Source organism: Nipponia nippon, unplaced genomic scaffold, assembly GCF_047370975.1.
Source record: "Nipponia nippon isolate SJK-2023a ecotype South Korea unplaced genomic scaffold, ASM4737097v1 scaffold_5, whole genome shotgun sequence".
Lineage (NCBI taxonomy): Eukaryota > Metazoa > Chordata > Aves > Pelecaniformes > Threskiornithidae > Nipponia > Nipponia nippon.
Window position 1 is genome coordinate 19,906,200 of NW_028262369.1, and position 18,978 is coordinate 19,925,177.

The 18,978-nt window shown below is 37.4% G+C and overlaps 1 protein-coding gene across 2 annotated transcripts; it reads left to right on the top strand.

Moving 5' to 3' along the window:
* The first annotated feature begins 732 nt into the window (after window positions 1-732).
* ERCC4 (ERCC excision repair 4, endonuclease catalytic subunit) lies at window positions 733-18,963 on the top strand. 2 transcript variants are annotated; one of them, XM_087730706.1, is made up of 11 exons: window positions 733-921; window positions 1,998-2,178; window positions 4,969-5,164; window positions 6,520-6,742; window positions 8,163-8,343; window positions 8,684-8,812; window positions 9,394-9,504; window positions 10,692-11,283; window positions 13,139-13,231; window positions 13,943-14,055; window positions 15,173-18,963. In XM_087730706.1, exons 1-11 carry the CDS (start codon window positions 748-750, stop codon window positions 15,904-15,906), a joined length of 2,727 nt encoding a protein of 908 aa, XP_087586832.1. In that variant the 5' UTR covers window positions 733-747; the 3' UTR covers window positions 15,907-18,963. The 2 variants fall into 2 exon arrangements, with proteins under 2 accessions (XP_087586832.1, XP_087586833.1); XM_087730707.1 differs by having other exon boundaries at window positions 6,535-6,742.
* The last annotated feature ends 15 nt before the right edge of the window (window positions 18,964-18,978 follow it).

The following is an 18,978-nucleotide window of genomic DNA, read 5'->3' on the forward strand; positions in this document are numbered from 1 at the left end:
AGTCTTCCCACTCACTTTCTCAGAGTGATTTTGACCCAGTTGAAGTGACTGGCCCCTGCAGTGGACCCAGAAAAACTGCTTATTTTAAGAGGGGCCGGAGAGAAGTTCACCTGCCTTTCACCGAGCTTAATTGTAGGGTGACTCTGAGGAGTGTCCTTCATTTTCAACTGCTTCTGAAAGCAGGTCTGAAGAGCCTCTCACCCCTGTGGGAATGAACAAACATCCTTTTCTGCACTGACTGAGGTAGGGACACCAAAAAATGAGGTACCAGGAAAATACTGAGGTACTGATGCCTTGTGTGAGGAATGCAAGCTGAAGTTCAGTCAAGTTTGCTTTTGTTGTTTAAGAAATGCCAGTAATTAGAAACAAACAACAAATACTTTATAATAAAAAAGGAAAAGACCCCCTGTCTCCTATTTACACTTAGCACATACACACCTACACCCCACGAGGAGGAGAGGGGGCTTCAGCTCGCCTGAATACGAGCACCTGCGGGGAGCTTGCAGGGCAGGTAAGTCCCTTCCCCACCTCATTTTCCACGCCGGCGGTTCTCCTCTGCCGCCACCCTCCACCCACCGGAGCTCCGCCTCAGGCACCTCACGCCCTGGGCGGGAAAACTCGCCGCGCTCGGCGCTGGAGGACCGCCCCGCCTGAGTCCGGCAGGGGGCGCCGCCACCCCAGCAGCGGGAGGGCGCGGCGGCTGGCGCGCATGCGCCGCTCCACCACCGGCGGCGGGGGCCGGCGGCCATGGCGGTGCTGCTGGAGCACGAGAGCCAGATCTTCCTGGACCTCTTCCACCAGGACGGGCTGGTGATCTGCGCCCGCGGGCTCGGCATCGACCGCTTGCTGCTGCGCTTCCTCCGCCTCTACTGCGAGCCTGCCAGCCTGGTGCTGGTGCTGAACACCAGCCCCGCCGAGGAGGTGAGGGGAGCCCCTGTCAGCGGCGTCGCGCCTGCCCCGCCCCTTCCCCCTCACCGGCGTCGCCGCTCGGTTTCGGCGGGCGCATCCCGCGGGGGGCTGGCGGCGCGCCCGCCCTGTCAGCGTCTCGGCCCGGGGGGCGGAGGTCGCTGCCCGCTCCCTCCGAGCGGAGGGGCTCCTCAGGCCGGGGCGCGGGTGCCCGGGCGGGTTGCGGGCAGGCGGGGGGCTGCGTGGGATCGCGGGTGGGGGCAGGCGGCCGTGGCGGCAGCGCAGGCTGCGGGCCCGGGCCCGGTGCCCGGCCTTTGCACTTACCGCGGAGAAGCTGTCAGGCCTTTTCAGGATCAAGTCAAGGTCCGAATTTCCACTCATGCAGCACGATGAAGTCCCAATAATAATAACGAGCTAAAATAAGCTTATATACATAACTTGTAAATAGCAGAAATCTGTAAGTAGCCAGTGAGCAGAAAGGGGTGAAACTCGCTGGCAGATTTGTCCCTGCTTGTACAAAAGATGCTGCTCTCTTTTTCCCTGGAACCAAGGAGACTTCCCACCATCAGGTGATGTTCTGGGGACTTTTTGTAGTGGCCATAGGTGGATAAATATCACAGCTGTAGTTTATAAGACATGTGTATGTATTAAGCTTGACACGTATGACCTACCTGCTGTAGTTGTCTTTGATAGCAGGTGAGGGGACTAAAAGACGATCTCTTCCCAATTCTCTGTTCTTAAGTCAGTATTAAAATTGTGTATTCTCTGAAAAAGAGCTATTAAAATATGAGAAAGTGTAAGCTCCTTTGAGTGTCAGTTGCTCATGTTTGCTTAGGTATTGGCTGGCTACTACTGAAAAATACATAGATTTTTAAATCACCTGGATGAGTTTGAAACTGAACAAAGTATATCTAAGAAGAAAAAAATCATGGTAATTCTGACTTCCTTAGGTAGTATGTTATACTGTCATGCTTTTAATTTGTTTTGGACAGGTCCTCAAAATTAACAGAGTATGTGTAATTAAGGTTTTTTTGCATCCATTTTATCAGTTACCTCAATGATGACTTGTGTTTTTATTGCATTTGGTTTAGGAGTATTTCATTGATCAGCTGAGGTCAGATGGAGTTGTTCATCTTCCTCGGCGTGTTACCAATGAAATTACAAATAATACTCGATATGAATTTTACACACAAGGAGGAGTCATCTTTGCAACAAGTCGAATCCTTGTGGTAGATTTCCTTACTGACAGAATTCCTGCAAACCTCATTACTGGTAAGAGTTTAATGAAATAAAGGTAAGACTGTTCTGTTTGAAAATATATAAAGCTTAATTCTATATGAAGAGTTGTACTAACCAGTATTGAGGTTGAAGAATTATTCCTTTTTTCCCCACAAAGACTGAGGTAAAAGGAGCAAATATGTAGTTCGGTTTTGGGGGTTTTTTAATGATTTTCTTTGCTCCAAACTTGTTTTGCCTTATTTAATCATACAATTGGAAAACATCCACATTATTTTTAGATACCGGATCATGCATTTGTGTGGCTTTCTGATATCAGTAAGTGGCTGGAAAACAAATCAGCAGTGAAACTATGCCATTGACATAAGAAACATAAAATTCAGACTAGCTTTCAAAGAATAATTGATTGCACTTGGAGAAATAGTGTCCTGTGGTCTATAGGCCACTGGGCTATGATTAAATGGCCTAGGATTAAAACTGATTTTAGGTGTCATGTTTTATCAACCATGCACACTACCTATTTTTTGCATTAACCAATTACTCCTGATGACTTTTCCCATCAAAAAATAGCAATACCTTACTAATCTTTGTCTTGACACACCTTGGACACTAAATAGCAGTATTATGAAGTAATGCTGTTACTATCATTGTAAAGGTTTTGGGAATAGCTTGTGACCCTTTTTGTTGTTACATAGAAGTTACACATGAAAGATGTTACGGTTATCTTTTTCCTTTCATGTTCTGGTCCCCTTCTCTTCCAACCACCGCTGGTTTTACATTCTTGACTAAGCTGGAAACCCTGTTACGGCCTGGAGAGCTAGTAAAATAGCTATCTTAGGAGCCAGGAATATAAGAATATTTTACTGTTATCTAAATATCTATTCTGATATTTCTAGGTTAAAAAAAATAAAAAGTGAACACATTTTCTGGGCAACCTACTTTAATTTCTTCTCTTCCCCTTGACTCCTTCCTCCCTACCTTTCTGCCCTACCAAAGAAGGAAGGAGGAAAAAAAAAAAAAAAGAGAGAAAGAAAGCACACCTTTGGACTTTGTTGGTACGAAAAGAAGAAATATGCTAAAGACATAAAAAATAGTACTGTCCTATAATGACAGAGTTGTTACAGTTTTTGCATTGCCGCTAGAGGTCAGTGTGACAGCAGCTTTGAGAGACGTGCCGCTTCATTTAAAACTTCAGTAACACGTGGTTCTGTTGGAAATGTATATTATCTGTGTGTGAAATTGTACAACAAAACCAACAACAATTTGTGATGGTGTTTCTTGAGGAGTTAACATAGCAAAAAAAATCAGTAAAGTGTTTCTAGGTGTTATAAATGTTGTTTATAAAATCAATGTAGAATCACGTGAATTAACATCTGATGAACTCATAAATTCAGCTAATAAGAAATTATTACTGCAGTAAAGAATTATTATTACTGGTGGTTTTGACCAAATAGAAGTTATGTACTTAATAGCTTAGTAAAACTGATGGAAGTTGTTGTAGTAAACAGCAGCAAGTTGTTTCTACCAAGGCTTACACAGCAGTATGAACTCACTTCATAAGGAGAAAAATATCAACTAAAAGCAGGAAGGGATTATGATAAACACCTAGTCTTACTGGCCTGTTACAAATTTTGTGTCTCCTGTAATGTCCTTTCAGAGTCACATCTTGACAAACTGGAAGATGTTCAGAAATGAGTACAATCATTATTATGTCCTGAAAAATTTGCTTCATAGGAGAGATGTAAGAATATCTAGATAGAAAAATACCTTTTAGTGGATTATTTCATGACGTGATCATGAATGGCTAGCATTTATATGGATTCTTATAGATGCTTTTTCATTTACAAAGCAAAGGCACATTAAAATCAGTGGCTGGGTGCTGAGTTGAAGAAACTTGTTATAGAAATTAAATGCATTGTAAGTTTGTTGGCTTATGTAGGTACAAGGTAAAACCTGTGATGTTTGATGTCCTTTGCTTCCATTTTAGAAAGGCATTCATTATTCCACTGAAAGCTGTGAACAGATAAAAGTACCACATAGGCCTCACTTCACTAGGGGGAGAGTGAAAAAATGTAATGTAGAAAACTAAGAAAAAATAAGCCTTGGTTTTAACTGGTCTTGGCTGAGTGAAGTGTAAATCCCAGAAGGATTCACCTCAAACTCTTAATGGAGTTAAACTCTTGATTGACTTCTCTGTACCAAAATGTGCACGATAAATCTTTTTTCCTAATACACCCATAGCCATGAAGAAAATTGGTGGTGTACTCATACAGTTGGTGGTACTTTCTGTCCTCAAGTGTGAATGTGAATATCGGAAGGGGGAGAAAGGCAAAATAAATGTTCTCAGAAGTTCTTTGATTGTGTGAACACTTGAACTGTTACCAATGAAACATACTTGACAAGTCTGTAATTCCAAAACTTCTCTAAAAAAAAATAATTTAAAATATCACAATATTGAACATACCAAACTTGCTTTGTTGTAATAGTGTGTTATGTCTTGCATTTGCTTTTACTCCTTTTAAAAGAAAGAATTTTCTAAGGTAATAAGTCCTGCCACTCAAGCACAAGGTTGTTTTTTTTTTTTTTGCTAAAGATGCATCATTAGCCCAGTTCTGTTATTTGGGGATTCCATGGTACTGAAACTGAGGAATTGCTTGGTTTGAACCCCAGAAAGTTTGTTCAACCAGCACCTTAGAAGATTTAAATTCCTGTTGTACTTTACTTAAGAAAAAAACTTAAACAGAATAAGACAGTTTTGAGTAAAAATATATATAAAATTGGACCTTTCTTTACTTTTTTTAACTTGAAAACCTTTTATTTTGCCAGGCATTTTGGTATACAAAGCGCACAGAATCATTGAGTCCTGTCAGGAAGCATTTATCCTGCGACTTTATCGCCAGAAGAACAAGCAAGGCTTCATTAAAGCTTTTACAGATAATGCAGTTGCCTTTAACACTGGCTTTTGCCACGTGGAAAGAGTGATGAGAAATCTTTTTGTCAGGAAACTTTATCTGTGGCCAAGGTAAGGCACCTCTTTACTTCACTGGAGTGTTAAACTGAAAAAAAAAAATATGAAAGATGTTACAGTGGGTTCCTAAGAAAGTGAGATGTATGCAGTCACACTAATCTGTGTTCCCTCTTGTATTCCCTAACAAATTTCATTTGAATTTTTGACAGAAATGGTCTTAAAGATGCTAAATTTCTGTAAGTATTTTTGAAAATAGACACAAATCTATAAGGGGCTGAACATTATGGTATAGCTGTCCTTTTAGCCAATAGAAATCACAGCAGAAAGTGACATTCTTAATAGCGTAAAAAAACCCTTCACTTACATCATGGCTTAAATAATCTGTTTAGTAACAGGAACACAGTCTCTTAGTTCTGCCATTCATGAAGGTATTTGTTTCCAACTGTGATGAAATTCCATGGATCTCTTTTTACATGTCAGATTTTTTTAATCTTGTTTTACATGTACGTTGTGTATGAAGAATATTTCTTGATGACTGATAGAAACCAAATTGCCAATTTTGTGACATGCATTAAGTCTTTCAGGAGCAGAGCCACAAATGAAACTGTGTACTTCAGCTTATTACCCATTTAGCGGTCTTGCCTTGGGCAGGAGGTCTGCCCATTTGTTCCTTTAGTCCTGTCTAGAATGCGTTTCACTTCATCTTAACCTACTGTTACTTCGCATGGTAAACTTTTTAACAGTCTTTCTTTCAGTATCACAAAGAAGTAGAAATGGATGTTAACTAGGATAGGAAGGGTTGAATAGAAGCTCTCTACATTTTATTCCTTGGCTTCTGAACCATGAAAAGACCTGGGGGTGCAGCATGCGGCAAGGGAAACGCCCACTGAGTTTCAGAGGTCAGCAGACATAGCATTCTCTGAGCCTCATTCTGTTAGTAAAAATCTGCTAGCATCTATATACCTGTACAGCCGGCTTGGCTGTAAGGGCAATGTTCTAACAAGGACCTGCTGCTTATAATCAGAAGCTAGGAATGTCACAGAATCTGCTAGTGGATCCCTGTGATTCCAAAGGATTTATGAACCCATTCCAGTTTCTCCATTAAGAGATTTTTTTGTTGTTTTACTTCAATATTTGTTATGTGTAATAATGATGTAGAATCTAGTGCAGAAATTTTCTGTGTATCATTCACCAGTGCTATAGGCTCACATGACTAGAATGACTACAGTCATGATTGTGGAATAGATGGTTTTCTGAGGCTGTTCATAAGATTGCAGTCTTTGCTTTTGTAGAAACTAATTTTTTGCAATTAATTTACTTGTTTACATTTAAAACAATTGTAATTGTAGTTTATACAAACTTCTGAATAATTGTAGGTCAAGCAAAATATCCATGTAAATCTTAATAAGCTGTTTTCCTCTTAGATTTCATATAGCAGTGAACTCATTTTTAGAGAAGCATAAACCTGAAGTGGTGGAAATACATGTGTCAATGACCCCTGCTATGCTTGCTATCCAGACTTCAATCCTGGACATTTTGAACGCCTGTCTGAGAGAACTCAAACGTTATAATCCAGCTCTTGAAGTAGAAGATCTATCTTTAGAAAATGCTATTGGTAAACCTTTTGACAAGGTAACCATTTTGATTGTTTTACTGTGTCTAACTAAAGGGATGTCGATCTTCAAACTGTCTGCCGTGCAAACCAAAATATTATTTGTAAAATAAATAACCAGCAGCAACTGAGTATTCCCCCATGATGTGTTTATTACTGGTACAAGGAGAGAAACTGTGTTAATCTGTAATGGCGATGTTATAGTTGCCAGTAAGGTTTTTGGTGTATTGGTATTCTTGCTCTTCCTTCACTTTTGGAGTCCGTACAGTAAGAACATCCTGATTCATGGTTGGTTGTTTATTATTATTTATTATTATTATCGCTCTCTACAACTACCTGAAAGGAGGTTGTAGTGACGCGGGGGTCGGTCTTTTCTCCCAAGTAACAAGTGATAGGACAAGAGGAAATGGGCTGAAGTTGTGCCAGGGCAAGTTTAGATTAGATATTAGGAAAAACTTCTTCACGAAGAGAGTGGTGAGGCATTGGAACAGACTGCCCAGGGAAGTGGTGCAATCACAGTCCCTGGAAGTATTCAAAAAACCTGTGGATGTGGTGCTTAGGGACATGGTTTAGACGTGGACCAGGCAGCTAGGTTAATGGTTGGACTCGATCTCAGAGGTCCTTAACGATTCTGTGATTATAAAGATGGCTGAAATTTCAGCTCAAAATACTTTAGAGATAAGTATGCAGATATTTCCTCCTCCCCTTTTATTTCCTCTTGAATTTCCTGCTTGTATTTTTTATTTTCTCTATTAGGAGAAGCACTGTATGTAATACATAACGTGCACATGCCTGTATCTGTTGTATCGTTTAATCATTATCTTTGTCATTAATTGTGTGTGCATTGTTATTTTTGGCAGATCTGCAATGTCTGGCATACATGTGCTTTCTGTAGGGTAAAATCATAAACTTCAACCATCATAGTGAAACACAGTTGTTTGTTACCTGTGATTTAATCTTGATGTGAGGCCTCCTGTACTTTAAATATTTGGAGAGTTTTTTCTTATGCTCTATAAGTTGCATATCTGCATGGTACTCATCTTATTTTGAAAATTAAATGACATTATAATGTTTTTTACCTAAGTAAAGGATGCTGGATACTAAAGGTGCAGGCCAGTACCAGTAAAATAAGTTGGGTTTTTTTTTATTTTTACACATATTTTATTATTATATGGAAAGGAAAACATGTACTGAAAGCGTTAAATGATATCCATCTGCTAATTGCTGAAATGTTTTACCTAAAGGTATCTATATTATGTTAACTCTGCAAAAAGTGATTACTTGTCAAAAGAAATATTTCACCATCACATCTTCAATTTGAGTATGTTTAATAACTTTGGGAAACTAGTGGCATCCCCTGTAAAGGAAAAAGAGTGCTTTCTTCTGTTGATTAGTATACTATATATTTGACATGCTGAACTTTCCAATTTATATTTCTAGACAATACGTCACTATTTAGATCCTCTCTGGCATCAGCTCGGAGCTAAGACAAAATCTTTGGTCCAGGATTTGAAGATACTACGTACTTTGCTACTGTATCTAACTCAGTATGATTGTGTCACATTCCTTAATCTTCTGGAGTCACTGAAAGCAAGTGAAAAAGCTTTTGGTGAGAATTCAGGTAAACACTGAATAACCATACAAGTTAATGCATGAAACGGTGAAATGTTGATATTTTTAATTAACGTTCCCAAACATATGAAGGTATCTAATTAGGTTTTATATAACCAGCCATAAGGACGTAGGTTTTTATTGACAGATAATGCTTTCATCTTCCCACTTAACTGCTGTTACTTAACAGTGTGAGATTTGCATCACATTTCTGTCTTTTAAGCTAGTAATTACATAGCAAGCAGGTAGCACAGGTATTCCAGATGAGAAATCTGGGCTTTTACTGGAAAGGGTTGAAACACGTGCACATTGCGAATGTCAAACTACTACTGCTTTCTTTTCCTCTTTAGGTTGGCTGTTTCTTGACTCCAGTACTTCAATGTTTGTAAATGCTCGAGCTAGAGTTTATCGCATTGCAGATGAGAAACTGAATCAGAAAGGCAAAGTCTCTGAAAAAAGTGACGTAAAGAAGGAAAATGGTACTGATCATTCCTAATTTTAAGTCTGAGAGTGTCACACGATTTCAAACACTCTGCATATTATTGTGCTATGATTCCCGACATGATCTTATACAGCTCAAGATCTCAATCTGTTAGCTGGGATAAGCGACATAATCTTAGTTCAAAAAGCATATAATAAACAACATAAAACAGAGTCACGAAGAAGTAAGGGGTTCTTCTAAGCTTGCTCTGCTGATCATTGGGAGAGCTTTTATGAAATTGTTCTTGAATTACATTGGTGTTTAGCTTGATCATTATTATTTTATGTGAAGGGGTAGGAGGCTGCTGTTGCTTTTATTAAAAAAATATATTAAGGAGTTTCAGAATTGAAGAATGAGTGAATATTTTAACTTTTTCCTTCGCTAAAGCACTTATCCCCATTTTTAAATGTTTCTGTAAGAGTGCTCTCCAACCCATCAGCATAACAAGTTGCATATGTAGGCTGTTGAATATCATATTTGCCAACAACCATCACGCTATTGACATCTAACCGCTAATTTAAAGCTCCGAAGGATATTTTGGCTGTAAGAACTGCTGTGTTCAATCTTATTGTGTTTCAGAACTGAAAAGGGAATTGGTTCTAGAAAGTAACCCAAAATGGGAAGCTTTGAGAGAAGTACTGAAAGAGATTGAAAATGAGAATAAGAACAGCGAAGACCTTGGTGGTCCAGGTGAGAGAATACGAAGTGATGTAAGTTTTCACAGTACAGCTAGTTTTTACTTCTACTTGACTTTTGAGAGAAGGAGCCTAATTCTTTACTGTAGTTTTATTAAAGAGCTAGTTTTAAATTTAATAGTTTGTGGAGTTAAGATGAGGAGTTTACGTACACATGTACATAAACTATGTAAAACTAAATAGTTTTACATAAATCCCTGTTTAGTTCATGCTCTAAAAGAGAAATGGAGTTGGTTACTATGCAATACTGTTTAGAAAAGAACCTGTATTGTTAAAATGTTTTACTTTTTTTTTTATTTAATATTTTAATTTCGATATTGTACTGATACCTTTAGTCTCAAAACCAATAAAAGTAATAACGTGGAAATTTATATAATCTCAAGGTACCATTCACTCATTTCTCAAGTTCAGGTTCAAAAAAGAATAGGGGTTCTGCCTTACGCCCTTTCCATCTTACACATTCTTCTCACGCACCAGAAAATTTGCTTCTCCAGGAGATGAACCTAAATGGGGTAGAGAGTAGAAGGCAAGTGTGTTTCTAACTGCTTTGCTGCCTTTCCTATTTTAGGGTTTTTCATCCCCTTAAATTTCACCAAGTTTTATTTTAGGAAACAGTAAGGGTAAAAAAGTGCTCTTTTCTCCCACCCACGGTGTTCTGACTTTGGATAAGAACTGGCTCTCTCACCTAGTGTTGTAGGAGTTTATCTGAGTCAGCTTGTGGAGAATTGTTATTCAGGGCCCACAAATGTCAATAATACTGTGTGAAACATGTATTTTTTAGACTCTTTAACACAGCTGACAAAGGCTGAAAATTAGAATGGTCTAAATTAAGTTCTCTCTTATTCCACCTTTAAAAAAAAAAAAAAATGTATTTGTCCGAATATGTTTCAATACATGCTATATCTGCCTCATTTCAGACGGTCAAAAGGAAAACCTCACTAATTTAGATGGTGTAGGAATAAGGAATGCTGAACTTCCATTAACCTTCTCTAATCTTGCTTGGTACAAAACATCATGCAATTTAGGCTCCCGGAAAGTCCAGAGCAACTGTGACAACCAAATGTAAAGGCAGGCATGCTTCTAGGGTTATTAAAAACGATTTGCTCAAGAGATGTCTTGTAGCTGGATAAGAAGTAGTACAGCGTAACAGGTTATAAACACGATATTGTTTCTTGACTGCAGGGCAAGTGCTTATTTGTGCCAGTGATGACCGAGCTTGTGCACAGCTCAGGGAGTATATTATTGCTGGAGCAGAAGCTTTTTTAACAAGACTGTATAACAAAACCTTCGGAAAGGATGAGAAAGCTGGAGAAGAGTGGATTAAGGACAGAAAAGCCGTCAAGTCCAAAGGAAATGCCAGACCAGACACAGGGCCTCAAGCCAAAAAAGCCAAACTCACGGCTTCTTCAAAACAAAATAAACACAAGAAGCAGCAAGACCGGACTATAATCCAAATGATGGGGAAAACTGAGGAGGAAAAGAGAGAGGAGATGGAGGTGGAAGATAACAAAGAATTAAGCAGTAGCCAAGAAAGCAGTATTGAAGAGACCATTCCTGAAGATTTCCATGTGAACTTACCCTCAGACTGTTACTACGGTATTTTCAAGAACCCGCTCACAATTATTCATCCATTGCAGGGTTGCAGTGATCCCTACGCGCTCACTCGGGTACTGCATGAAGTAGAACCAAGATATGTTGTATTATATGATGCAGAACTAACTTTTGTTCGGCAGTTGGAAATCTACAAGGCAAGCAGGCCTGGGAAGCCTTTGAGGCAAGTTGACTTGGTCAGTCTAATTTAGTCTTAAAAGAAAAAATAAAAGTGCACTTTCAGCAGTCAAGGCAGAATGTGCATCTAGTGATCTTCTTTAACTACTTTTTAATTTCTGTTTAGCCCTCTTCTTAATTTTAAACAAAAGAATAATGTCTGATTTAACCAAAAGATAATTTTTACTTCCCAGCAGGTATTTAGTCCCCTAAAAGAAACATATCTGAAAAAAAAAAAAAAAAGTTCATTCCGTCTTCTGCAAGACCTCCGCTTAGATGATCTTAGTGGCAATAGATCCATTTTGAGGAGCTGTAGTCTCACTTTAAACTGTCTCTACAGCTATGATTTTTACATAATAGGCTTCATTTTGGCTTTAATTTTCACCTTTCCTGATGTCTGGTCATGCTGAAGAGCAGTAATTCAGAAACTGTAACAGAAAAACAAGTAAAGAAAAATGCAATAAGGAAAATGAGAAGTATTTGCAGTTATATTTGGTGTTGGTGTTAGCTGACAGAAGGATTTCCACATTGTGTATGTATATTTGATACACTTCTTAATTGCAAAACTCCCTTCTATGAATAGATGTTCCAGACTAGTTAAAAATATAGAAAACTTAATATATATATATATATATATATACACTATGAGGTTTTGCATTATCTTTCATTTATATGGCTGCCTGATACACCATTTCTTGAATGCAGGAAACTAGTTATACCTGTACCTCTCTGAAAATAACTTATGGCAATTTCTTAAGTCTTAGAATAAATGCGCTGTACAGTTGAAACACAATTTATTGGCATATAAAATTATTACCTTTTGAATTATAATGCTTTATACTTTAATCACCTCATGAAAATTATTTGGATAAATTTAACAGAGCAGTTGTCGTTTTCCAGTCAAGATTTGTATATATGCACTGTAGCTGAAAATGGAAATCAGTTTGGCAGCATTTAGTGTGTCTGTACCTGTTACCCAGCTAAGGACTCTGTAGTGCAGATACACATGAGAGAACTCACAAAGTATATTGCATGAGGATGATTACTACGTTACTTGTACAATTTATTTTTAATTGCCTAATCAGCATGTGTTGTATCTACCTCCAGCATCACGTTCCCACACTTCAGAGCAGGAAAATCAGATGCAGTCATGCAAGTAGCAGTTAGGAGATGCACCATATGAAAAAAGTAATAGGAATAAAATCCTATCAGTCTGTCAAAATGTACCTCAATTAAAATAAATTGGAAAAAAATGACTGTGCTGGAAAGCTATAGGCAAATAATTCCTTAAGGTAATTATTAATTCTTGTACGTTCCATGTAAATCTCTATTTGCGGAATAAAACTTAATTTGTTGGTGTGTTCATCTCTGCGAGATAAATGACACCTTGTTCTTCGTAGAACTTACGATTTTCTTGTACAAATACATAATTTTAAAATCTTAGATGGTGTTTTTTCCTAATCCAGTATGATTGCAGAGTTTTTAGTTTGTTATATATAATCTGCTGGGAAGATTTTAAAAACAGTAAGAAAGTAACTTCTCCGTTATACTTCTTTTGTGTCTTTACTGAATGGCTGACTGAAATCTGAGTCCCATCTGGTTGAATCCCAGAATTCCAGTAAGCATATCTGCTACCGGGAAAAGAGGCAACACTGGATATAAGAATTTTTGTTGCTGATTCTGCAGTATCTTTACAGAAGATATCTTTACAGAAAAAGATAGTGTTTTTTCACTTGCCTAAAGACTAACTTGTCAGGCATGTACTGCTACTAATCTTAAATATTGGTTGTGGGTGTTTTTAACATAATATGCAGTTTTGTGATCTTTTTTTTTTTAACTTTTTCCCCCCTCCAACCTTACAGGGTTTATTTCCTCATATATGGGGGCTCAACAGAAGAACAGCGCTATCTCACAGCTCTGAGAAAAGAGAAGGAGGCCTTCGAAAAACTTATTCGGTAACAAAATTAGTTTACTACCTTTATTATTAATGTTTCATGTGATTCCCTTATATGCTTACATTTTAAATACAGTGAAGTTCTTAACTGTGTGAAGGCTTTAAATAAACTTTTTATTCAATTGCTTTTCAGATGTTAAAAGAATTTTCCCACTGAGAATCAACAAGTCAAAACCTTCCTTTTCAAAGCACCTGATATTTTGTTTATTACTTTTAGGGTTTTTAATATTAAATTTCAAAGGCTAAACAACACCACTTGTATTTTTCGTCTATGAATTTCATTTCTGTAAATGTGTTTTTGTTTGCAGGTAACATTTCTTGTATGGTATTCCTAAGGCTTTTATGACTTAAGTCATTTTGCGGAACAAAACAATTGTTTTCTTAGACTGTGTAAGACAGTATTTTTACTGACAGTGTCTTCTCACCAGGTTATTCTGCTATTACTAGTTATTAGTTCCTTTGTTTCATATGCCCTGAGAACTTCTAAAAATAAAAATATTGGATGCTAAAAAGTGCTAACAATTGAAAATACAAATATAGCATCTAGCCCAACAATCTGGAAAACCTCGTCAATTGCACATCTGATCAGGTTTGCAATTAGTATGAAACTATACATAATTTTACATCCGACTGAAGGGCATTAAAGTATTTTGATCTATTTTTTCTCATATAATTGCAGTTTTTTAGTGTTTCTTTCTTTGTGGTTCCTTAGAGAGAAGGCCAGCATGGTTATTCCTGAAGAAAGAGAAGGAAGAGATGAAACAAACCTAGACCTAATAAGAGATGCTAAACCTGCCTCTGTTTCTACTGACACACGCAAAGCAGGTGAGCAGTTCCTGAAATTGGGCTCGTGGCTCTAAGCTTTGAAAAAGACTTGTAACTATTGCATTTAAATCCCATCCAGAGCATCTGGGTCATAGACACGTTGCACATTGACTCTGCAGTCCTGATGGTAAAGAAACGTTATCTCCCTTACTCCATCTACCTCTGCCTGTGCAACGACAATGAATTATGTTTTCCTTTAAAAAGAAAATATCGATTAATGAAGTATTTTACCATTAAGACATTTGGCTTGTTTCTGGGCAGCTTGTTGGTTATGAGACTGTCTAGTATTGCTTGTAGTGAGGTGGAGAGAAATTAAAACATTAAAACTGAAGTCTACAGATAGTCAAACGCTGTGTTGTCCTTGAGCTAGTAAATGTTGGAGACTTCTTTTGATCTTGGCAAAACAGATTGCCTGGGTAAACAACTGCAGATTGTGGGTTTTGTCTACTTTCTTTGCAATAAAGCATCTTTTTTTTTCTTTTGTTGCAGTTCTAACGACATTTTTCTTCCTTTCTTTTGACACGTATACTCTGTCTTCACCTTTACAGCTCTGCCTCTGTTTTTCTTTGCTGTCATTTTTGTAATCCTGCTCTCCTTTACCATATGCTCTCTAATCTTTGCTATTATGTCTTTCGTGGCCTTGATGCTGCAGTCTTTTCATGTGTCCTTCTACAGAGCTATAAGAGGCTAAAATACAACTCCTACAATAAAATGCTGTATTTCTGTGGGAAACAAATGGAAATAAAAAGGATCAGCTTTCTTATCTTGTTTTGCAGGCAACTTTTTAAAGATTTTCCTGAAGCATTTAAATAACTTTCATCTACAGTTTAATGTATTTCATTGTCACATATACAAAGCTTATAGCAGGTAGTGTGGTAGTTCTATTAAACTGCAGAGCATACTCCATAAAATACAGTATATAATTTGGCAACTGATTTTTGTCTATAACAGTGAAAAATTAAATAAAGTCTGGATTTACTATACCTGCTGAATTTGTGAAGATCTGTGAGATGTGAATTCCATCCATTACAGAAGTATTGGCAGCACACAGGAAAACTATACAACCAGAGCCAGAGGTGATAAGTATTAGGTTAACTGTATTTATTTTCCTCTTTAGGTGGACAAGAACAGAAGAGTGTTCAGCAAACTGTAATAGTGGATATGCGGGAATTCCGTAGCGAGCTTCCATCGCTGATTCATCGTCGTGGCATTGACATTGAGCCTGTTACTTTGGAAGTTGGAGATTATATTTTAACTCCTGATATCTGTGTAGAGCGGAAAAGTATCAGTGATCTGATTGGTTCCTTAAATAACGGAAGACTGTATACACAGTGCATTTCTATGTCCCGTTACTATAAGCGACCAATTCTCCTGATCGAATTTGATCCTAACAAATCTTTCTCCTTGATTCCACGAGGCTCTCTACATCAGGAAATTTCCAGTAATGATGTTACTTCTAAACTAACCCTTCTTACACTTCATTTCCCAAAGTTACGTATCCTGTGGTGTCCCTCTCCCCATGCTACGGCTGAACTGTTTGAAGAGTTAAAACAAAACCATCCCCAACCTGACGCAGAAACAGCAATGGCTGTCACAGCAGATTCTGAAATTCTTCCTGAGTCAGACAAGTATAACCCCGGTCCTCAGGACTTTCTATTAAAAATGCCAGGTATTAATGCAAAAAACTGCCGTGCCTTAATGAACCACGTTAAAAGCATTGCAGAGCTAGTGACGCTGTCAAAGGATGAGCTCTCTAAAATTTTGGGTAATGCTGCCAATGCTACACAACTCTTTGACTTTATTCACTTGACCTACGGAGAGGCAATATCTAAAGGAAAAAGCAAAAGATGACTAATGAGATTGTTCAGCTTAGGGCATAGATACGCTTTTCTTGCACAGTACTTTGGGAAAGTACATGAAATATTTTAATAAATGCCCTCTAAGATAACCAGCTGTTTCTTGCTAATGCTGTTCCATCAGTTTTACATTTGAATTAATTATTACTGAAGGCAAGTTTCAAGAGGAATAAAAACCATTTTTAATAGAGAAATGCAAATGATTTTTATTCTTTCTACAGCACTTTAACCAATTCTATAATGTCACTGAGTGAAGTAAGTTAATTTCTTCACCACCAAGTCCATAAGAATTAAGTGTTAAGACTAATCGATAAAGGTGTTTTCTTTTGAAAGTTACGATGTTTTGTTAAAGCTAAAAATGTACTGTGTTTTGATTAATATGTGTGACCTGCTGCATGATATATCACTTTGCTTTTGCCATTTTTATTAACATCTTACTCTCTGAAAACTGCCAATCTTCCATTGACAGTGATGGAGCTATTTGAAACACATCGTGGTCTTTTGTCAGTTCATTTAGGAGAACATACTTGGCCTCAATCGTGAATTTTAGAACATCATCATAAGCCTTTGTCACAGTAAACTATAATTGTATGGTATGTTCTACGTTATATTTGCTTAATTTACTAGAAGTTATACTATCTTTTTTGACATTCAGTACAGCTCTGTCTTGCTAGATGTTGCAAAGTGCATTCCTTTGGTCTAGACTGGGTAGAGATTCTGTAGTGGCACAATACAACTTAATTCTCGGCGTGCCTTACTTATACTTTTAAGATGCCTTATTTTTTTAATCAGTTTTGATAGCTCTTTCAGCTCATTCACTTCAAAGTGAAAATTCTAGGTATACCATCGGGACTATTCTTTTACACCAGAGCATACTTCCTCTCATAAAATGCAATCGTTTTCTAAGAAAGGTTTGCCGAAAGTGTTGACAGTTCTTCCGATATTGTCTTTCTGTGTCCTATTGCACTTGTATTTTAATGTCTTAAATAGACCATCTGTCAATAAATTCAGGAAAGCTCTTGTCACCTGGAAGATAAAACTTTTAGCATTCTGTGTAGCATCAAACCAGGAAAAGTTACTCTTCTTTTGATAGTTTGTGAATGTGTATATTGTTAAAAACATAGATTCTGCACTGACCTTTGATACGATAACTATGCAACAAACTGCCATTGCCAAAAGGGTTGGTCGTCTGTCATTACATGCTAATGTATTTACATTAGCTGTTTACAAAATCTTTATCTATAATGACTTGCACATATGTATTTATAGGATTCTAATGCTAACAACATATCAATACAATCTCCATCATTAAAGGAGAAAGTATTGATGTTCTGTATTCAGGTTCAGTAACAACTGTACTGTGCACTGTCATGTTGAACGTTTGCTGTGCATTTTAAGTGTGAATTATGAATTTGTTAACTTAGAGTCTAGGACTGAGCTGTGACACATTTCCAAAGTGAACGTTTTTCTGCAGATGCAAATGTCGGTATTAAATACATCCATAACAAGGTTAAAATTTGTTAATTATCTTGTTTCTCATTTGATTGTATTGGTCAGAACACTTTTATTTGTAGTGTGTGGTTTATAATCCAGATGTTAGAGTTTCTATTGCCCTATATTCTAATTTATTTCTTTTAATATAAAAAGAAGTCTTTCCGTGAGACTTTTGCTTATTCAAAGCAATAAACTCAGAAATGTTCAGGGTTGAGAATGCCTGTAAAGTGGTGCTAAGAAAACCAAAAATCAGAGTAAGAACATAATGGTCCTGAATGCACGGCCTATAGAGCCTGATTCAGAAAAGGAGAGCTGAACAACCTCTGAAAACATGTATTGTTCATGCATTTGCATCATTAAGATGTTACATGAACTGTGTTTTTTTTGGTTGTTTTGTTTTGTTTTCAGATGTACTGCATCTCGGCTTTGTCAGTGGTTTTATTTTTTTTGCTTAGATTTGTACAAGGTGAAACTGAAGGGTGTATGAAGAGGTTATAAAGTTGTAGCTTTGTGTTATACGCTAGATCGAAGTCACGTGATGCAATTAAATAATATTTGCTATGTATTTAGGTTAAATTGTCTTTTGTTTATAGATGTGGAATTTCTGTAATTTTTTTTGTTGTTTTTTTGGTTCAATGCAGGATTTGGCTTTTTATTTAAAATAACCATAAGTAACATTGTTGTATGTTATTATTGCTTATTTGTGATTTAGCATTTTACTGTATTAGGTTAGGTTGCGAGTTAGTGGTGTGTCCTTCTGGGGCAGTAGGTACAAACTGTGAACAAAGGTGGAAGAGGTCTTGTCTCCTGAAACCATGTAATCCTGAAATAACCGAGCCAAAGAGTCTGCCTGCGTGCAGACGCAACAAAATGTTTGGGTAAATGACGAAAATCCTTAGGATGCATTCCCTGGCCTTATGGTGTTCTTTAGCTTGCTTTCATCAACAGTAATGAAATTTTGTATATCTTCTTGTCATTGCTTGATGTTTTAAGTTTGTGCTCTTTTATTAAAAACAAAAAACCAAACAAAAACCCACAAAACAAAACCAACCTGCCTTGACTTAGATTCTTTCTTACACCCAGTACACATTTCAAGGTCACTGAATATGTGAAACCAGTGGGGTTTATATGCTATTGGGAAGTAAGTCAGTCAGCAAGTTGCTCGTTTCTGCAGTTTGTCCTAGGCTTTGATTGCACAAGGTTTCTTCTAGAATAACAATAAAACCAAAATCTCTTAGGAACAAATGCAGCTTATATTAGCAAATATACCTTGCATGGGATAGATTATGTTGTAGTTCCTATGTTTAAGTATCTGGATACTATTCGTACTAGTGGTGACACTTGCAGTTTCTAGCTACAATTGCAAAAGAGACACTTTGCTTGCCATGTTGTCTGTGAGCAGTTCCCTAACCAAAACAAACTTTACCTTCAAAATTACTTTTTCTGCATGAACATGTATAGTAGGGCTTTTCTAGTACCAGCTGTATTGATCGCTTTCAAATTTATGCTTGTAAAACTTAAATGTAAACCAGCTGACCAGAAATCCACCCCGCTTATAAAATACGGAGCTATA